The 22,149-nt window shown below is 41.2% G+C and overlaps 1 protein-coding gene across 2 annotated transcripts in view; it reads right to left on the bottom strand.

Annotated features, from left to right (window-relative positions):
- The window catches only part of MMP16 (matrix metallopeptidase 16), a 586,413-nt gene that overhangs the window by 285,460 nt on the left and 278,804 nt on the right, over nucleotides 1-22,149 (bottom strand). For both annotated transcript variants that reach the window (XM_078687068.1, XM_078687069.1), the window contains exons 3-4: nucleotides 16,218-16,340; nucleotides 7,562-7,866 (exon numbers count right to left, since the gene is read on the bottom strand). In XM_078687068.1, the coding sequence (XP_078543194.1) occupies nucleotides 7,562-7,866; nucleotides 16,218-16,340 (428 nt within the window). The remainder of the gene's footprint in view (nucleotides 1-7,561; nucleotides 7,867-16,217; nucleotides 16,341-22,149) is intronic.

Raw genomic sequence — 22,149 nt, 5'->3', positions numbered from 1 at the left:
ATGCGAAAAAAGAAGAAAAAACCCTCAGAAAGAGGCAAAAGAAATGCAGAAAGAAACAACAGAAGTCCAGGAAGAAGGAAGACAAGCAGAAAGAACAAACAGAGGAGCAGAAAGAGGCCTTGTTGCAAAAGCATCCTGTACCCTCAATTTTTTTAGGTGGGTACTGCTGATAACTGACTCTGACTAACAAGTCCTAGAGCCAGTGCAATGCCACTTAGAATACACTTAAAACACCTACATACACTAGGCAACACTATGCGTTGGGGTACCCCTGTGATTAGCATGAACTCTTCTGTAAGCCCCTAATATATAATAGGGCAGAGGGATTAAAACTACCTCTTAAAACGCGCCGCGGGGTGCATTTGCACACTGGTGAAGGGAGGGGAAGGCCTGAGGTGACATGTGTGCAAACACGCCCTGTGGCATGTTTTAAGCTGGGGGATTAAGTCCCCTTGAATCCTGAGGCTCCTTGGGGTCCAACTATCCCACTAGATACCTTCAGTAAGCGCCTCAGAGCAGTGTTGCACAGAGATGTAAAAAGGGGCACGGCATGGACCACCTCTCTGCAACGCAGCGCAGTGGCGGTTACTGGAAGCACCTTGTGGGCTAGTTGGCCTCGAGGGGCCCTCAGAATTGAAGGGGAATTATTTCCCCAAATTAAAACATGCCACAGGGCATGTTTGCATACATCACCTCAGGCCCCGTCCCCTCCCTTCCCCACTGTGTAAACACGCCCTGAGGTAGTTTCAAGTTAGGAGATTAAGTCCCCTTGAATCCTGAGTGTCCCTAGGATCAAATTAGCCCACTAGGTACCTCCAGTAAGCACCATTGCAGAGAGGTGCAAAAAGGGGCACGGCCTGCACCACCTCTCTGCAACGCAGCGCAGTGGCGCTTACTGGAAGCACCTGGTGGGCTAGTTGGCCCCCAGGGTCCCTCAGGATTGAATGGGAATTATTTCCCCAACTTTCCCCACAGGGCGTGTTTGCACACGTCACCTCAGGCTCCATCCCCTCTCTTCACCACTGTGTAAACGCGCCCTGTGGCCATTCTAAGTTGAGAGATTAAGTCCCCTTGAATCCTAAGGGTCACTAGGCTAAAACTAGCCCACTAGGTACCTCCAGTAAGTGCCACAGACCTGCGTTGCAGAGTGTTGTAAAAAGGGGCGTGGCCTCTGAACACCTCTCTGTGTTTGCAGAGTTCTGCAGGGAGGGGGCGGGGACTCCGGCGCAATGGCGGTCTTTTTTTAAAAATTATTTTTAAGAAGGGGGGCTGTGTGGCCCCCCTTTCTTTCCTTTTTTATCGGCCCTGGGGCCTGACTCCTTTTTTATTTTTTATCACCAATTTGGGAAGGGGGCCATGTGGCCCTCCTCCCTAGGCCATAATTAGCCCCAGAGAGCCCATACCCTGGGGCATGGCCACTTATTTTATTTTTGTTTTTATTTTTTGAGGGGGGCTGCGTGGCCCCCCTCCTCTGGCCATTTATGGCCCCAGGGACCCCATCCCCGGGGCCAGCTTTTCTCATTTAAAAAATATATATATATATTTATTTATAATTTGGGAGTGGGGCCGGGTGGCCCCCCGTGCGGGCCACTTCTGGCCCCAGGGACCCCATCCCCCGGGGCCTGGCCATTTTCTTTTTAAAATTTGTATAGAGGGGGGCGCGTGGCCCCCCTCCTTAGGCCTCTTATGGCCCCGGGGACCCCCTCCCCCGGGGCCGGCCTTTCTATTTTATTTTCTGTTTTATGGGGAGGAGGGCTGCGGGGCTCCCCTTCCTGGGCCACTAATCGCCCCAGACACCCCATCTCCTGGGGCTGGCCCTCTCCATTGGGGACTGTGGGGGGGTCCCCAATCCCCCCACGGGACTGCCGGCTTGCGGCCTCCTGCAGGAGCCGGCATTGCTTTTCCACATGGGGAGGTGCTAAGATGCAGCTCCCTGTGCGGAAAAGCAATTGGCTTTGGTTTTTGGAAAACCAAAGCAGTTTGCTATGGCAGGACGGGAGCCGCGAATCTCCCGCCCTGCCATAGCAAACATCAGTGTACCGGGGTGGGCACCCCGGGACACTGCAGGAGCCGTCTCTGGGGGGTGGCCAGCCGCGGTCGGTAGGGGAGTACCTGCCGGGGCGGTGACGTGGGGAGGGGGAGGGGCTGGGTGGCGGTTAGTAATGTATGGATAATGGAGGTTTGCAGGTAAGTAAACATTTAAATAAATCAAACGAATTTCGTTGCGCGCACTGCATCCCCAAATGCAATGCAGTGCACTCAACAAAATTTGTTTGATTTATTTAAACGTTTACTTACCTGCAAACCTCCATTATCCATACAGTACTAACCCCCACCCTGCCCCTCCCCCTCCCCACGTCACCGCCCTGGCAGGTACTCCCCTACCGACCGCGGCTGGGGGTGGCGGTCCCCAGGGCCATTGAGGGCTCCAGGAGAGGGGCCTCGCGGCCCACTCCCACCATGTACAAAGCACCGTGGGGTGGTGGTCCCCAGGACTTGTTTTTTTTTATTTATTAAGTGCCCCGGGGAGGTGGCAGTCCCCGGGGCATGTGGGGGGATTTGAAGCCCCCCACACAGGTTAAAATAAAAAAATAGAAGCCCCGGGGGTGGCGGTCCCCGGGGCTGGTGTGGGGCTGTGACCCTCCCCACATATATTGAAAAATCCCCGGGGGTGGTGGTCGCCGGAGCTAGGGGGGCCTTTGAGCCCCCCAACCATTTCTGTTAGAAGCCCTGGGGGTGGCGGTGCCCGGGGCTGGGGGGCTATGAGCCCCCCGCATGTATTCTATTGAAGCCCCAGGGGTGGCAATCCCCAGGGCAAGGGGCAATATTAACATTGCCCCCGGGATTTGGCCCCCCCCGGAGCTAAAAAGCAAGGAAGGGCGGGAGCCAGCGCTTTGTATTATTTTTTTTATCGGCAGGATCCGCGCACCCTGTGTGGATTTTGACGATTAAAAATATATATATATATTTTTTGGGGCCCTCGGGGTCCTCTAGGGACCCCTTAAGCAGGCCTAGAGGGTCAGGGTATTTCTACCCTGCCCCCTTTTTGCGTTTTGCATGTTTATTTTACTGTTTTCTTGTGCCTCGGTTCTACCGAGGCACAAGATGGCAGCCAACACTTTCTGGTTTGGCGTGTTGACAGCCAATTAGCATACAGCTTGTTAGCAGGAGGGTGAGCAGATCCTGCGCTGCCAGAAATATGTATGTGAACTACTGAACAGATTTACACTATTTAATAAAAAGGCACAAGTCTGAACCAAGGGCTACCTCTTTGCCAAATTTGGTGTAATTCCGTTCAGCAGTTCGGGCTGTAGCTGCAGCTAAAGGTTCCTACGGAAAATTGCATGGGACTCCCCTTTTTTCTCGGCCCCCGCTTGACGAATCAACCTGAAACTTTCAGGATAGGAGCAGACCGGAGCGCCCCACGAGATTTGAAAATTTAGCGAAGATTTATCAACCGGCGCCAAAGTTATTGGAAATAGAATGTTGCGGATTTCCTATGCAAAATAGGTCCTAACTATAACTACCTACTGGCGACCTGGGCCTTACCCACATTTTTACAAGACTACAGGGATTTTTTGAACAAACTAAATACGGTGGAATGGACTACAGATATGTTGTTTGTGACACTAGATATTACAGCACTATACACATGCATCAGACATGATGACGGATTAAGAGCAGTCAAATATTATCTCGATCAACGAGATATAGGATTATATCAACATAATAAAATGATTGTAGAGATGATCCGTACCTGTTTGATGAATAATGTGTTTCTATTTGATGCAAAGGTGTATAAACAGAAGAGAGGAGTGGCTATGGGGGCATGCTTCTCCCCCAGCTATGCATGTTTACATGTTGGCTGGTGGGAGGAGCATGTCCTCAGAAGAGACCACAGGGCTATTTTTGACACACATATTGCCCACATGTGGAGGTATATAGACGATGTTATTATTGTGTGAAAGGCAGTTTGGATCAGGCAAATTAATTTGTAAATAGTATCAATACCAATGATCTTAATTTAGCCTTTACTAGTTACATAAGTAGCACACATACAAACTTTCTTGACATTGAGGTCTCAATTCTGAACAATGTCATTGTAACTAGTCTATACCAAAAACCCACAGCTGGCAATACGCTTTTGCATGCATCTAGTTTCCACCCACGTCACACCATAGAAAGTCTCCCGTATGGTGAATTACTAAGAATCAGGAGGGCATGTAGCACTGATGATGCATGGAATAAATCACAAGAAATTGCCAAAGCTAGATTAGTAGCTCGGGGCTATGGAGCTAATAAAATCAAAATGGCATTAAGAAAAGTGAACTCATTAGATAGACATCACTTATTGCAGCCATTGATCCATGTACAGAGTAGTGGAACACAGTTATCTACAGGTGCTGGCACTAACAGGGCCAGCAACACTGACAATTCTGAATGTAGATTAATCACTACTTATAGCAAGCAATCCCATGCCATAAGAAAAATTATCAACACTCAGTGGCCTATTGTGCTAACTGATGGGGTCCTAAAGGGAGTCTTACCTATAAAGCCTAGCATTACCTATCGCAAAGCATACTCCATGAGATCAGCTTTGGTCAAGAATAGTCCAGAATTGCTCCATAAAGACCAATGGTTCTCTACCAAGAAGGGCTTTTACAAGTGTAGCAGTTGTAGAGCTTGTAAATTTGGCTCCAACACTAAAACATATAAAACTGCTTTTTCAGACAAGTTATTTGATATCAAAGGTAACTTTAACTGTAAAACCGATTATGCGGTATATGTTTTAAGTTGTGTGTGCGGTCTCCGTTATGTGGAAAGCACAAAACTTCCAGTGCAGGCGCGCATTCTACAACATCTGCGAGCAACAGTAAATTCAGATCAAACTTATCCTGTTGCTAGACACGTCAAATCTGAACATGGAAACAATCTAAATGTTCTCTCCTATTTTGTAATTGACAGTGTCCCCGCAAACAAAAGAGGAGGCAACAGAGACAAAGCTCTACGTCAACTGGAAACACACTATATTTTAGAACTTGATACCAAGAACCCTCATGGTTTGAATATGTGTGAGGACATGTATCATTATCTTTGAGCAACTATGGACCATGCGAGTTTCTGCGAAAATCAAACAATAATTTCCTGCATTAATGGTTACAATATCCTGCTGGAGATTTAAAGATTTAAAGCATTTATGGTTATAGCTGTCATGTATTTTATGCTGTGAATAGGCGACTAAATGTATTATGAACTGATGATTTTTAATATCTATTGTCGCATATATGAATTCCAGTATCCACTCTATTTCACTGTATCTATATTATCTGCAACAATTGCTGATTCTCTCTCTAGAAACAAGCAAAAAGAGGTTCCCGGCTGGGAATATTTCAGAATTATCACTACTGCACTTTTTATTCACGGTTTGCACTTTTTGGCACAAAAGCACGTTTTTATTATACAGGTCATTAGCATTTGCCCTTTTTTTCTTGTTTATATGACCCAGTAGCTGGACTAGCAACATTTTGTACATCTTGATAAATCTGTGAAAATATAAATATTAATGCATTTAAGCAGATATCAAAAAAAGAATATTCATTGCAATAGTATGTTATGTTTTTTTAAAACATATTTGAGCATAATATTTATTGTTTTAGTAATTACATTTTGGATGTTATGAATTTTGAATTCCAAAATATATTGCAGTGTTCAGTATGCATATTTCAAAATGCAAGGTGATGTGTTTAAATTAATGCATTTAAGCAGATATTACTCAGCAGGGTCTGTTTTTTCTTATTTTTCAGGATTAAATTAACCTGATTACAGTCTGTCATCTATATCTATTACAAACATGAGAGGGTCATGTGACCTGTTACGAGGAGTGCAGGGATTGGTTATGTCTATTTTAAAATGTTTGCACTAATAAACGCTTTCATCTGGTGAGCAAGGCGACAGGATCGCCGAAACGCGTCGGATCGCGGCACCCTTGACACTGCAATGACAAAATAAAAGAAAACTTTGCTGCACAGATTACCGGATTGGTGTCCGTTTTTTCTTCCTCGGAGTGCTGTTTACACGGTGCGTCAAGGGAGTGTTGGCGTATATATATATATATATATATATATATATATATATATATATATACACACACATATATATATATATATACACACATATATATATATATATATATATATTATATATATATATATATATATATATATATATATCCATACATATATTTATTAGGGAACATGTTTTAGTTTTTTAAATGGTTAGCATGGTCATTTTTAGGGCTTATGGTGGATATGGATTTTGGGGTGGGAAGTGTAATTTTAGCGTTTAGGGTGGGTAAGGGTTTTTGGGTGAAAAGGGTAATTTTGGGGTTTAGGGTGGGTAAGGGATTTTGGGCGACAAAGGTAATTTTAGGGTTTAGGGTGGGTAAGGGATTTTGGGTGACAAAGGTAATTTTAGGGTTTAGGGTGGATATGGGTTTTTGGGTGGCAAGATAATGTTTAGGTTTAGGGTGGGAAGGGTAATTTTAGGGATTAGGGTGGGTATGGTTTTTGTGTGGTTTTTGTGTGTATATATATACACACACAATAAATGTGTTCGTACCTACCTGTAATTATTTTAGCAAGTATATGCCTTTACCATCCATGCCTTTACCACGAAAATGTAAGCATTTTAAAGGGAAATATAAACCCTTTAAATATAGACAGAAAGGGTTTATACTTACCTGTTAAATACTTATATGTACTAGTAAAACATTTACCACACATATGCCTTTACCAATCATGCTTTCACAATGAAATTAGTTGTAAAGACATATGAGGTGTAAATAAATGTGTGGTAAAGGTTATGCATGGCATTTGTATTATAATGGCTAGTCCTAGGTGGAGTTCACAGATTTCCATGTAGCGGAACTACATGAAGGGACCAAAAAACTTCTCCTCGCTACATGGAGTTCAGCAAGCGTCGTAGTTTGTTAGATTGCGCCATTCACGCTTTTTGTCCAACATTGGATAATCAGTGCGAAAGGCATCATGTGCAGCGCAAGAGGGTGTTACTTCTTTCTGCCACTCAAGTAGATGTTCTACACAACCTGCAGATTTCTTAATGTGAACAGGAGGTTTCTCAATGTGAGCGGTAGCAGCCATCTGTGTTTAACGTTGGCGAGCATGAGTGATGAAAAAACGAGTTCTCTGAACTCTGTGCGCTACGCAGAGCGCATAGTGGGAAAAAGTCCAAAAACTCTGCGAGAGGAGCAGAATTTCATGACCAGGCCTAGTGGCGGCCGCGTTGTAAAGGCATGCAATACAATGGAATATGTGGTTCTGTCATACATCCCTTAAACCCCAGATTAGCCACTTGTGTATGGTGAGGATGAAAAAAAATATTTACATAAGATGAACAGACTCATAATTACAGTTACCTATGTTAAATCAATAGTTTTCATAACACATGGCCATAATGCTGTACTACAAGCATCACACATATTTTGAAAACAAATACATAAGTTTAAATGTGTAAGTCTGTACTGCATATGTAGAGATCTTACCATCATGGTTAGGGTTTCCTAACGTCCAAGGCTCATCTGAGTCAAAATGTGTGTCACCTCCTATTCCAGGTCCAGGAAAATAAGCATGTGCCAAAAATCCGCCCTCCCCATCGAAGGGAGAACTGTCTCCATGAAAGCCTGAAGCAAAAATGATTGTTATGTCCACGTCCCGTTTCCCATGTTCTACTTCACTGAACGGTACTTCTTCAAAAGTCAAAGGTGTTACATTCTGCCACACATCGAAGGCACGGCGAATGGCTTTACGGGTTTCCGCATCACCAACTTTGGGAGTGACGTTCTTTATGCTGAAATTAAAAGAAAAAATTATATCAGTAACTATTCTAAAATTCATGTTTTGTTTAGGATTACCATTTCCTTATTAAATGTATTATTTCATCCTACAAATGGCACCAAACCTTTTTCCTTGTACGTGCAACACCTCAGAACATTTATATGAAAAAAAATTCCATCCCTAGGTCGGACAGGTTTAGCCTTTAAAATTGATGGTGAAAAAACACTCAGTATAGTATTTTGATTGCCCAGGTAATGTAGCCAATAAGTCCCTCCATTGTGCCCACAACACAGGCAGTTACAGACACTGAAGGTATCCTTTATTTAGTTCATAAGGGTTATTTACCAAATGATTAGCAGTGAGAATCTGAAGATCCCCTGAGAAATCTGGAGTTACCAGAGTAAAGTTCAATTCTGATCCCTATTTACTGGATAGTCCTCATTTTCAAACTACATTTCGGATAGCGACTCCACCTGCTTTCATCTTTCATTCTCTGTTACGAGGCACATCCAAATGAAGTCCCCCGTGCCAGCATTAGGTTGGCTGTTCTTCTTATGCAGTAATGCCCAACATAGATCAAAGCAAGAATTTCAGAATAATACTAGATTTCTGACCCAGATTCATCCATCCTGGACACCTTCTTCTGGCAGATGTATAACTCTACAGTACCTCTCAGTGGGGCTAATCTGATTCACATTAAAAGGCTGGACAGGCTGACAGGGCAGGAGATGGGGATGCAGTAAGTGATGGTGGTCTTTTGATGTAGAGTGAAAATGCTTCCTAAAGATTTTTTTATATAATTTAATACAGCAGAAAGCATTTACAACGCCAGCAGCCTTTTAACATTGCTTTGTGGCTAGGGGTTTCTCAAAAGAACAGATATATCTCTGAAACGGAGCAATTTACTTAGTAAAATAATGACTCGTGCTGGCAAAAAGATTCCATAAATTGTAGTCTTTTACAACTTCAACACAATAAAAAATGAGAAAAGTCAATTGCGAGCATATATTTCGGAATCAATTGCTGTAACGTTCCCAAAATAAAACTGAATTTATTTGGTAAGTGTAACTCTCTTGATTAAAGGCAACACGAGCAAAACAAAGCAAAGTTAAAGACGCTCACCAACAAATTGCTATCTTTGTACAGGCAGCAGGGCCTCATCACGATGGCTTTTCAATAGGAGAAAATACAAGGTGCCTTTCTGCTATCGCATTAAATACAGAACCCAACTCATTAACCCAGGCAGAGCCAGCGCCAATTCTGCAATGGAAAACATCTTGGCCTCATATCAGCAGGATGTACATGTGCTTGGCTGGACCCAGAATGATTCAGGCTCTCTTTGAAGTCTGATTTGTCAGATCTAGTTCCTGAATAATTAAACTATAATTAGCATGGGCACGTCATAAAACACACGCATCCAGGTGTTTCTTAAATGTTTGGCAGCTCGGTAATGGCCCTTTGGTCATGGCACGAAAAGCCACACATCTGTACTTTATGTTTCTTGGGAAATGCAATGCCCCCTTCCCCTAAACAGCATTTCACATCCACACGAGAAGTGCCAATGACAGAATGCCACCCAGACAGAACAAATACGGATGTATAAACGACAGCAAAGGCACCGATTTCCCAGGTTGCCTGCGAATGTCAGAAAAGAGGTACTGCACGCTCAGCCTAGTGGTAAGAGCGTAGGGTAATTCAGACTTAAAGAAGCTTTGGCAAATTTGTATGTCTTGGTGGTGAAACGTTTGAGATTTGACAATTGTTTTGGGGCTAGATAAGTACCGTAAATGTGAATGCACATCAAAGGAAGACATATTTGTAATATTTTAACAAACGGAGTTCAAAGATGGCCAGCGTGAACCTTTTAATGGCATCTATTACAATAATAGATACCCGTTCCGTGGTGCCTGCTGTGCTTGTAGGTGCATATACATTTGCAGGGAAGCCATCTTGAAATTTGTTTTGACCATTTTAAGATGAGCCTCTGCTGACAGTGCCACGGGTGGCAAAACACCTAAAGAAATCAAAACCAGGTGTCAAAAGGGCAGGACAAGGGAGCGCCAAGTGGGGAGTAGTGGAGGAACATTGGAGTAGTGGGAGGAAATAGTAATAAAAGCGAGCAGGAGGGAGGAAGTAACGAACATACTGTGGTGGAAGGAACATGGAGATCATGTGGGTGGGGAAGTTAAGGGGAAGCAGCGCACAGGGGAGACAGCATAAGTACACATGCTCCTATGGAGTGCCTAATGAAAAGGGAAAAAAAGTATCGCCCTGAATGCAGGTAAAATCAGCAGTGGAAGCCATCGACCCCAGAGGAGACAACTGGGATGGACAAATAAAGCCATCTAAATATGAGAAGGAGCTGACTCAAAGCTCACCTAAAGTGCATGTTATGAATTGGAAATAATAGATCTGCTTACAGACAGCAAAAGCTAAAAAGGGTCAAGCTCAAAAAAGGACGATCACCGAGTTAGTAAGATTGTAGTAAATGACACAGAGAGAACATGCTAGTTTAAACAAGCATTGTCAAGGCCAATAGGTTTCACCCATGTGAGATGTATTGGTTTAGTCAATGTTTTAAGAAATGTTGCACAGCAGCACAAGTAAAGAAAATAATATCGATATGAGGTGGCCCCATAATGGGCCCAGATTTCCTCAGACTTCACATAGTGCAGAATAAACTCTATGAAAGTGGAAGGACAGCACAGCATCCTATCTACAAATCACTAGTCTCCTACTGGTAGCCTGGTGGTTGTGTTAGAAGGACAGCAGGATGGTGTTTTCCCTTGCTCTAGTGCACAAGAAGGCTCAGATTTGCACCATGGAGCATGGGTGGGTTTGCCCTGTTTGAATAGGATTTGTACTGGAAGCATACCCTTCCACTACAAATTCCAATGTATAGACATAAGCAGAAGGTTCCAACCCACTGGAAGTGTGCTGTATACTGAAGTACACATGCATTAGGTTTTGATGCAACGCCTGGTATGACTACCCTAGCCAGATACAAATTTTAGAAATGAAATTCTTAAAAAAATATTGATGATTCCCATCAGTACTCCCACAAAATGTTGTCACTCTGAAGCGGGTTTGGACTATGTCAGAGATAGAATAAACGCTTGCCCACTGATCCTTTGGGGAAAGGCGTGGACCTCGGAGGAATTACCATTTTCCAGGGCGATTATTAGAGATTGTATGAATTCGGAAAAGGCCCTGTCTATCCATTGGCTTTGTTACATCAAGAACACTTTTAATAAGATTGGTTTGGGACACTACTACGACAATTCTGTTGGTATACAATCTAATATGAAACTAATCATAAAAAATGCATATTACAATGAAATAAGAACGTCTAACAGTGACAGTGATATATTTTCTTGTGGGCCAATGTGCCGTCCTCAATTTCACTTGTTTTCAATCACGTTTCCCTATGACTAGGTTTCGTCTTTGCACATTGCACTTTCTTGTGGCTTTTCCTAAACAGGCAGGGTTTGCTAAACCTGTGTACCAAGAAGATTGGAGAATAAGGGTGGTGAAACTGCCCATAGCCAAAGGCTAATCTGAAGAAAAAGATCTGCAGTCACTCATTCAATGAGAAACAATCTTCAAATGTCTAAGGAGGGCATTGATAGTGAAGAGCTCTGAAAATGCTTGAAAATCATGACTCAACAAGTTTATATTCTGTGCCAATCTAATCAGACTAATGGTGCTAAGGCTTTAAGAAGGTATAGAGGTTATGAATTGTGGGTTAGGAATCAAGCCTTACATTGCCTTTTTTGCTTAACGGGTAGCCGAAGATTGTCTTTAAAGGATAGCAGATGTTGTCCCATCACCTCAGACCAAACATGAGCCTAGTCACATGGGTTTTCATGTTTTGAAGCTTGGATAGCTAATGTGTTGACAGGCCAGTGTAGATCGATTTGCAGTAATCAAGCATGTTAAAAACAATTGCTAGTAAATAAGGCGAATTTTTATCCAGTTGCAGCAAGGACAGCATTATTAGGTAATGTACAATTGTATCAACTTAGAAGCCAAATCAGTGGAAGAGGGGAGAAGTCAATAGGGCCCGAGTAGATAGCAAAAGGTAAGCTACATTCTATACTAATTGCTTGGAAAAAAAATTGTAGACCTCCTGGAGCTATCCACGATTTTCAGATTAAATAAAGAGTAGAAAATCTAATACCGAAGAAACAAATTCAGGCAATTTTCAAAGCAATATTTTTTCTTTAAACAGGCAACATGCAGAAACTACAATGCTGTTTAATTATAACAAATGTGCTTTAATCTACTTGTATTTGGGATTTTTACATATAATTGCTATTCCACACCTTCCAACATAACCAAAGGGGCACCACCTGCATTATCTGTTTTCTTACTTTCTATGTCTGTCTGTGCTCCTTGCGCCTTGATGCCCCTTGGGGTTAAGTATGCGCAATACAAGTTCCCATTCATTCATTCATTCATTCACCACAGCTGTACTTCTTTTGCTGGCCAAACAAAAGCAACACATATAGAATTCAGCTTCAAGACTGCTCACTAAATGCCACCTCGTCTGATAACAACACTATGGGCTGATTTAGAGTCTTGCAGAGAAGGCACTCTTCTGCCAAACTCACAGTCTGCCCACTCGATTTAGAGGTGGGTGGATGGAAAATATGTCAATCACAAAGTATATGCTCTGTCGCCGACATACTCCAATGGCCTGACAGAGTGCAGGTTGTCAGAGGATAATCATCCAAAAACCCACCCAATTTAAGTGGGTGATTGGATGTCTTTTCAACTGCCCCTCACTGCCATGTAAAGCCTGGAGGTAATGGAGAGTAAAACCAAATGATCTCCCTCCACCCATGGCATGGGAGAAAACTCCCTTAGTGTGAATTTGTGTATGAAAAATTAAAACTGTGTAAAAGTTTGAAGGCAGCTGTCCTGTTTGATGGCGTTGTCCATCAAACGTTTTCAACATTGACAGGAACTGTTGTGATGGTGGTTCATGTTAAATTTATGAGAGGTCTACAAGGTTGGTGGCCAACTCTAGATTCGGCTGATGGATGTTGCTAGGGATGATGGGGTCAATGTCCTCTGCTTATCCCAATAAAGCACCCACTATCCACCAAACCCTAAATAAGCCCCTTTACTTTGTCAATACTTTTTTTGTGCTATATTATCCTGCATATTGCTTCTATCATCTGGATGGGACAGTGTTGGGATTCAACAACATAAGAAAGTCATAGTGCATAAGTGTGCATTCTATTGTTATGTTTTGAGTTTCATTAAACTTTAATGCCAAGAGCAGCACACCAATTAACACATTAAGTGACAATGAAATCTGTGTTATAGTTCATCTAGGGTTTGGCACTGCATTGCCCTGTAGGACAAAGGAAAAGAGGTGGGATGACTATGTTTCATTCACCAGTTTTGTAATACTACAAAACATTGTTGGAATGTTGTGTGTGACAAAGTCAAATAGCAAACCTTCTAGTATAGGTCCTGTCTTCTACTTTGATTCTACCATGTTAATTAAAGTAGCCCCACATTGTTTACTCGTAAAATAAGTAAGACAGATAGCACCATTACTAAGGTAAATACTTCACCTCTTAAGTGGCACTTTCTTTCTCCTTCAAAATGTTAGTGCTAAAGAAACAACACTACCAAGAATTTTACATAACAATTATGCTGTCTATAAGAGACACAGACTTTGAATATTAGTACTTTGCCACAGAAACTTCATAAATATTTCAAACAAATAAGACACAATATATTACTCACAAAAATAGAGTTTGACAACCTAATTAGAATTCTCTATATTACAAGGCATAATACCACCACCCAATGACTGCTATTTCCCTGGAAGAAATTTATAGTGTTTGAGAACTCATTAAAACTCAGGTATTCTCTTATCAAAATGGCTAGCTGTTCACGTAGTAAGCATCACTCTTATGTGCTACATAGTGACGAATGTACAGGTTTGTGGCATAAATATATACCCGTCATCCGAGCACCTATGAAGGATATTGTTGCAATGCAGCTAGAGCAGGGAAAAACAATTAATTTGGGACTTAGCCTGACATCGATGCAGTGCTGTTATTCTACACATGATGCACATACATTAAATAAGTGATCCATAGGTCTTCCCTGTAATCAAATTGCATCTCCAAAGACAACCACGTGGTGGACTGATTAGAAAATTATAAATGAAAGTCTAAACAACGTAACAAGAATCAATCAGTAATATCCAATCAATTATTTGGCTATACTAAATAATACATTATGTGCTATGACAATTTTATAATTCACCTAGCCATGAATCGCTGATAATTTATCTTCTACTGTTCTTGACATAATGCAAGGACACAACATTTTAAAAACGTGTTGCTTTTCCCATGCCTTATTGACTAACAGATATCTAACATGGAACTACCCAGAGGAAGGAAAAATTGTTTATGAGAGACATCGGTCAAACAGAATAACGATGGATCAATTTTCAACACAAGGTTAGCGTGTAAAGAGTCCCTATCTATCCAGGTGGGCATAACAACTTGCCTTTGCTTATGCTAAGATTTGTCACCCACAGGCCCAAATGATCTGTCAGGTTCAATATCACAGGATGTCTCACCCATGAATGGCAGCACATCCTAATAATAGAAAAAAAAGCCCCAGGTACATTGTAAATATGGTGGAGGACGGGACAGGATACAGGGTGAGGTACGGAGGGTAGGTACTGTCAGGAACCCATGTATGGTGAGAGAAAAAACTGACATTTAAGCTGTTGGTTTCAAGCACAGGGAATGAGGCAGGGGGCATGCTGGGAGACTGCTACCCACTGGCAGAAATCTACCCACTGTTTCTCACTGCAAGTGGACCAATTTACATCTACTATGAAGTGTTATTGAAGCAGGTCTTTTTTCAACTTAATGAAATTGCAAGTCACTATAACTCACAGCTTCTCTCACCCCAATATCTACCATTATAGGAAACAAAGATATATTTTGTTTCCTAATTTCCCGAATGAGTCTCGGAAATTAAGAAGGGGATTCTTTAGAATGCCATAGCTGACACAATGTAGAGACATTTGTTAATAATATCTAAATTGTTATGATGACATCAAGTGCCCTTAACGTGTGGTATGCTGCTTATGGGCTATTAATGTACAAACATAGACTTATATAACAAAGAGCAAAAGAGACCAGTCTATGTGAATAATTTAAAGTAACAAAGTACACTCTATTGTCACTGTTGTAGTGTGCATCTCTTACGCAAAACTGACTTTGGTGGAATTGGAATGGAGCAAGGCATTACTTATCTCTTTTGTGTGGGTAAAACACAGATCCTTATAACAGAACTGAGATATCTTTAAGTGTACTTTCCTCTTTCCCAAAATTCTCTATGGAATACGCCAAGTAATAATCACATCTAAATTTTTGTTTGACTACAATAAATTGCTCACCAGTATTATCTGGTTTGATAATCTGTGGTTGGAACACTTAGAACAATTTTAAGGTCATCCTTTTATTCATTAGTACACCTTTTCATGCATTCCAGGTAATCAAGGGTATCCTTCATTGGGCATGTGCATCACAGACTCAAGAACATGAGAATTTTCACCACATACATACGTAGGCAGACAGGTCAGAGAATCCATGACATCTGTAGTGGATACAGTCTATAAATTGACATGTTGAAGATACTGTAATCTACCATTGTTCAACAGTAATAGCACTGATAAGTAGATACATCTCAGGGGATGGAAAATATTAAATCAGAGGGCTGATTCACAAAAACATTTATGAGTATGGCAGTAGTATTATAGGGGTATTCATTGAAAATACTCTTTCATGCTTTTGTGAATCGGCCCTGAAATGTCCCTATTAGTAAAAGTTTAGACAGGGTATAGTGTTTTCTGTGTGTACTAATTCAATGTGAACATTCCCTGAATATTAGTATTTTAGTCCCTTTTTAGATATTTTGGGACCAATTGGGAATAGGCATTTAAGATTACGTAAAAGAGTATTACAGGAGTATTACTTTAAGTATTCCAAAATGCCTTTGTGAAAAGGCCCGTAAATTGTTGTTTTGATTAAGAACATAAATCAGGAGCATTTCACAAAAAGACCATATGTGAGTGTGATAGTTTACCCTTCTGTAAAGTTATTTTCTGCGTTTTAGTCCTATGTCATGTAACACAGAAAACCTCTACATAAAGCCAATGGATTGCCATCAGGAAAGAAATACTGATGGGCGGACCCACATTTCACACCACCTCCTATGTAATAATTGTCCAAAGAATTTGTCTCCTTGAACAGTATTTTCTAGGGTGTATGTTTAGGTTCAAAAAATTATTTAAAAAGAAAAAAAAACTATTACTTGTACCTGTAAGTGATATGTTTGTGATGCCACTTCTGCCCCGTCAATGCATATCGTTTCCGCCGGACATTAAATCTGGAACCACCTCTTGTCTGATCTGGCACACCACACCGAGGCTTCTTCATCCAACTGGAAAAAGTTAGAATTCAGAAGTTATAGCACACAATGATCTACACAGCAGACTAGTTACAGACAAAACAAGTACTACAAACTAATGGCTTCCTGAAATTAAATCTTGCCTCCTGTGAACTGTTGTTATTTTATTTTAACAGCTGATAAAAACACAACAAAGTAATATTAAGTCACATAAGATATTGTTCTTCTTTGTTTGCATTACTATTAACTTTCATATTTTTTCTCCCTCACACTAATTTAGGAAAAATGTAATATTTTACCTCATTTATACTTTTTTGTTATTTTTTTGTCATGTAGCATAGAACTAGCCAATTAAATGACTTTTCTGGACGGTGTGACAAATTGTGCATTTTTAGAGCAGGGAGTAAAAGCCCTGGAGAGTCACACCTACTTAGAGTGCAGGTAAAGTGTCGGTCAAATCTAGTGCAGGAAGGCGACAGAGGAAGGTTTTCATTAGCAGCTCATCAACGGACTTTAAGAAGGAGTGGGCAAAGCACATTATTAAAGATAAATACCAATCAGACCTTTGTCACAGAAAATCAAGAAGCAAACGGAGCACACGGAATTATAAAAGTGCATGGCTACAAAAGTGATTAATAATATATATTTTAACTAATACGATGCCACTGCAAGCACTCTTTAATTGATAGACAATGGCCCTGGCAGGGTTTCTAATTGAATATTAGTGGGCAGTAGTCCTTGCCTCCTTGTTGTCGCTCTGGCAAGTGCTTCAGACAACACATAGTGCGTTGTGCACCAATACTGCCCTGGATCACAGAGGTATAGCTATAGGTAGTGAAGCAAGTGCAGTGTCGCCAGCCCGACAACGCAGGGGCCATTTTACTTTAGCTATGTTGTTTTTATTTTTCGAAAGCAGAGGGAGGGGCACCATTTGCATTGCCCACATGAGATACTAAGACACTCTTCCTACATCACTGAAGGATCGTTGTTTTCTTCAAGCGTCCTCTTGCTTTGCTAGTATGCAGCCCGTCTTTACAACTCTTGGCCTGTCTTGAGCTATTGTTTCAGGGACAGGCAGATTCAGACATGGGTAACAGGCTGTACATACAAGAAGAGGCACCAAAAATTGGCATCTGACTTGCTGACTGTCCGTGCTCATCAGAGATACATACTGGTCATCGGAAACACATACTGGTCCACTCTGTGACCCTAGTACATACAAGATACTTCACATTTGGCATGATTTTGAAGGTTAAGATGCAATACACCCTAAATGTGGACAGTTCTAGGTGTCTGAATTTACATCTAAGACATCTTAATGTAAACATGAGGAGAACAATCCACAAAAGGACCAACTCTATATTGGACAGCCAAGGAGTGCAATTTGCTAAATAATTCTACAACATAGTCATAAAACTTATTTAAAAAGGAACCACCTCTCTTATTTATGATTTCCTGCAAAATACCACACAGAAAAATATGTATACTAAAAGGTTGTAGAGAAAATGTAACTCTGGCTAAGAGGGAGAAACACTGAAATCTTGTTGGCAGTAAGGAGAGGAAATGGCTTGAAAGAATAAACATTTGCTCTCCAGAGCTGAAGGAGAATGTAGAACACCAGCACTTAATAATTAAATGGTTCCATTAGGCCTCATAATAATTCATAAAACACTACTAAGTAATCTCAGTAGAAAAGCTTTCCTTTTTATGCCAAAAGACTTATTTTGTACAATATCCATACATGGAGTGGGTTATGGGTCAGTAAACAGCTCATTAGTGGTTCACTTTACCGCCAACAACATTTACTTGCTTCTTTCTTTTCTTGTGTTTGTCGTTTGTCCTTCCACCATCTGAGCATAACTGCGTTACACTGCTTCTGACTAGTACAGTTCTATCATTCCACTGCTAACATTCAGAAAGCTACCTTTTCTTTTTGTTTCAGCACTCTCTGGGACTGATTGTGTTTCTTGCTCTCTTCCCTGGTTGCTTCTTCCCTTTCACATCCCCGCCCCTGTACTCTCTGGGTTGCTCGTCCACATGTCCATTACTTCTCCTGTCCATTCCCATACCATTTGGTTTTCCTTGGCCTGTTTAAAAAAATGATACTTCCTCGCCAGCTCCTTTGTTGCTCCCACGCCTCTCACCACTCTATGTTGCTTGGCACCCTCCTTGCTCCACTGTTGTTCCCACCATCTCTGTGGCATAGAGTTTGCGCTGATTATCACCCCTCTCGTCCATTGTTAGTTGCAGTCTCTCATTACAATTTTAGGCCTGGTGTGACAGTACATCTCTCTTCAAGACATATTGCTACAAATTCATTAAAATATAAATACAATGGACCTAAACTTCATTTATAAATGTATTCCATTCTCACCACATGCTATTGACGGTTTGGTGCATCATTTTACCTTCTAGAAGGTGCTTCATTTGAACATAAAGGTGGTTAATATACATTGCAAAATTATCACATTGTGCCAAAGTATACTGATATACTATAGAGCAGTAACTTAGGTCTTTTATGCCTTATCTACACTTACTGTAGTAGAAGGTAAACTTTTAAAACTTCCATTTGGGTTATGTCTTTTATTAAAAATGTTCTAATATCATGACACTAAGGCCACTGGAAACTGATTTTTGTTTTTGAAATAGCTGTGTCACCGTTCAAATCAGAAAAACAAGAGTGTTTTAGTAAATATACATCCAGAGTTTGGTATGACCTTGAGATGCTTTCTTAAGATCTTGACTTGTCTGTAATGAAATTGATGTTTAAAAGAAGCCCTAAATCAAAAAGGTCATACACCTCTTCCCATTATTATTTGCTATTGCAGTTGAACCAGTTGCTAATAGCGCAAGTACTGGAGGAGTCTACATGGGAGTGGAAGTACAGGGAGTTGTGCATTACCTCCTAATAAGTCTTCCTTGCCACATGAGTAACAAAGTGAGCCTCAGCTGCACACCGGAACCCTCCAAAGCAAAAGTTGGCCTCTCATCCCCACACAACATGGCCGACCCCTATCACCCTTGACCTCTATAAGAGGAGGGCCGGCCCAACCCTCCGCCTGAGAACTACCAAGCATAAACATGAAGCCAATAGCAACACCAGGAGGGACGTGTCGGAGTAGCAAAGATGGTGGTGTTCTCCCAATTACTTTACTTTTTTACTGCACTACCTATAGTGATACCATGTAGGATCTTCAGTGAACTTGATTCATTATTGATTAGTCTTGTATGGGGAACGGATAGGTGCAGAGTGTCATTAACTAAATTGCAAAGCCCAACACTAATGGGAGGATTAACAGCTTCAGATTGCGAGGCCTATTACTTGCCGCATAGTTGCAGTGGTTTGCACAATGGATGTATTCCCAAAGATTCCCTGCAGAGGAAAATATGCAGTTTTAACCAGATCTATGTTCTGTGTACAGAATCCTTTGGCTCCGAGAAGGTCTGTTAGGCAGACACACTGCATTGCGGGTGGTGCGATACTGTTGGCTTTGTACTCTTCCGCAAACTCATGCTCTTGTGCCCTATATCCCGGTCACCCTGTTGAGAAGTTCAGAGCAAATTAATTCCAGGTGGGCGATTGAGTGGCCTTGTGGAATGGTCTACACCTGGGATGCATAGAATAGGGGATCTTTATGGAGATGTGGAACTTCTCTCATTTGAGGATTTTTCAGCTTCTTTTGAAAACGTGAAAGGGCAATTTTTATCACATTGGGCGACAGTAGCCAGGGTGCGCCTTCATTGGGGCATGGGTGTAGAGGAGCCTCAACAGCACAGTGCTTACCAGGTCTTATGTAATATGTAAGGTCATTCTATGGCAGTGACGTGTCTTTATAAGGCATTACGGAATTATATTGTAACACATCTAGTAGAACTTAAAGAGTAATGGGAAGAGGATTTTGCACATCTTATTTCAGAGGCAGATCGGGAAAAAAAATGCTTGTTTATATACTGTATCTAGGAATGCTAGATTTAAGCTGATTCATTTATATTATTTACAAAGGGCATATTTGACTCTGGGTAAACTATGTCGGATTTTTACAGCAGCTGATGTGGCATGTAGGAAACAACCTTTACAATGCAGTCATTGCATCGCACTACCTTTACAACGCAGTCATTACAACGCAACATCCTTTACATCCCATGCCATTACAACGCAGTCATTACATCTCATGTCATTACAACGCATGTCATTACAACACCCATTGCAATGAAATATAAGGTAAGTAATGGGGAATAGTAATTTTTACCCCTTCCCTATCCAACACTTACCCTACTTTTGCACTCACTGTGTGGGAATAGTACTTTTAACCCTTACACTATCACACACTAACACTACTGTTGCACTCAATGGAGTGGGAATAGTCATTTTTGCCCCTACACTATCCAACAATTACCCTACGGTTGCACTCACTGGAGTGGAAATAGTAATTTTTGCCCCTACACTTTCCAACAATTACCCTACTGTTGCAGTCACTGGAGTGGGAATAGCAATTGTTACCCCTACACTATCCAACACTTACCCTACAGTTGCCATAAAAGTAATATGCATTGTAATGGTATGCGTTGTAATGGAATGCGCTGTGAATGTAGTTTCTAAAAATGCGTTGTGATGGCATGCAAGGTAAAATCATGCGTTGTAATGGTTGTTGGGATGTAAAAACTGCCTTGTGAAGGCATGCGTTGTAAATGTTTACGTTCTATCGTCATACATCCGTGGCATGTCCTCAATGTGGTGAACAGGGAGTGGAAATGCTTCATATGGCGTTGTCTTGTCTGCTATTGATGGTTTTTTGGAGAAAAGTAGTGACCTGCATTAATGAGGTTATGCAGAGATCTATCCATTGTGCTCCCCTGATTTGTCATCAGGAGGGATTCCTAGCTCGGTCTAGCACAAAAATACTACAGGATTTTTTGACTTGGCCCTGGTGCTTGCTAGGCACAATATTACTATGCATTGGAAAGCTACTAGTACCTCCAGGTTTGAACAATGGAAGCAGGAATTGATTCAGGGTCAGGCTATGAGAGCTCAGTGTTACACAGAGAAGTGACGAAAGTAAGGGGATCAATTGAAAGAGAGTAAGCATTGATCCTTTATTGGATTGTCTTAGAGACCCTGACACAGTAGATGTGTCTGTAGAGGAATGTAAGTAATAATAATTTCAAGGAGAATAGGTAGTAGTAAATTCTGAAAATATACCTGGAATGGAGAATGTGTACTGGCCAATTCTGAAAATGTATACTTTGAGGTGAGAGAGGTGTAGACTATGATTGTAACACAGAGATACATGATGTGATAGGGGCTGAATCTTAAGGGGTTTGGGAGGAGGGATGGTGTTATTGGTTAATTGTAGCAGGATTTGTATCCAGATCAAATTATTTGTGAAATATCTATTTCATCAAAAAATGCTAATAAAATTATTTTACACCATAAAGTTGATGAAGATTCTCTTTGAAATAAAACTGTGCCCTTTATTACAACTTGTTCTAGATGAGGGTGTATATCATTGCATATGTTGGATTTGCATTCAGTCACAAATTTGGGATCCTTCAGTTTGGCAGCAGTTTTAGTGACAAATGATATTTATAAATACATGTATGTGTGTTTTACTATAGCGCGTACATAACCTAAAGGTGGTGAAGCACTAGGGTCAAAGACAAGCATAAAGTCAACAAGCGAAAGCAGAAGTAGCTGGGGAATGGACAGTTATTGCGTTATGATTTAGCGTTCTTTAAAGAGGGGAGTCTTTATGCATAATGTGCACATAATAGTCACAGTTCAAAAGAAAAAAGCATTCTCACCTTAGAGTGATTGCACTACATCAAAGGAAGGAAGCAAGGG

Source organism: Lissotriton helveticus, chromosome 4_1 (assembly GCF_964261635.1).
Source record: "Lissotriton helveticus chromosome 4_1, aLisHel1.1, whole genome shotgun sequence".
NCBI lineage: Eukaryota > Metazoa > Chordata > Amphibia > Caudata > Salamandridae > Lissotriton > Lissotriton helveticus.
This window is presented reverse-complemented; position numbering and strand designations above follow the sequence as displayed.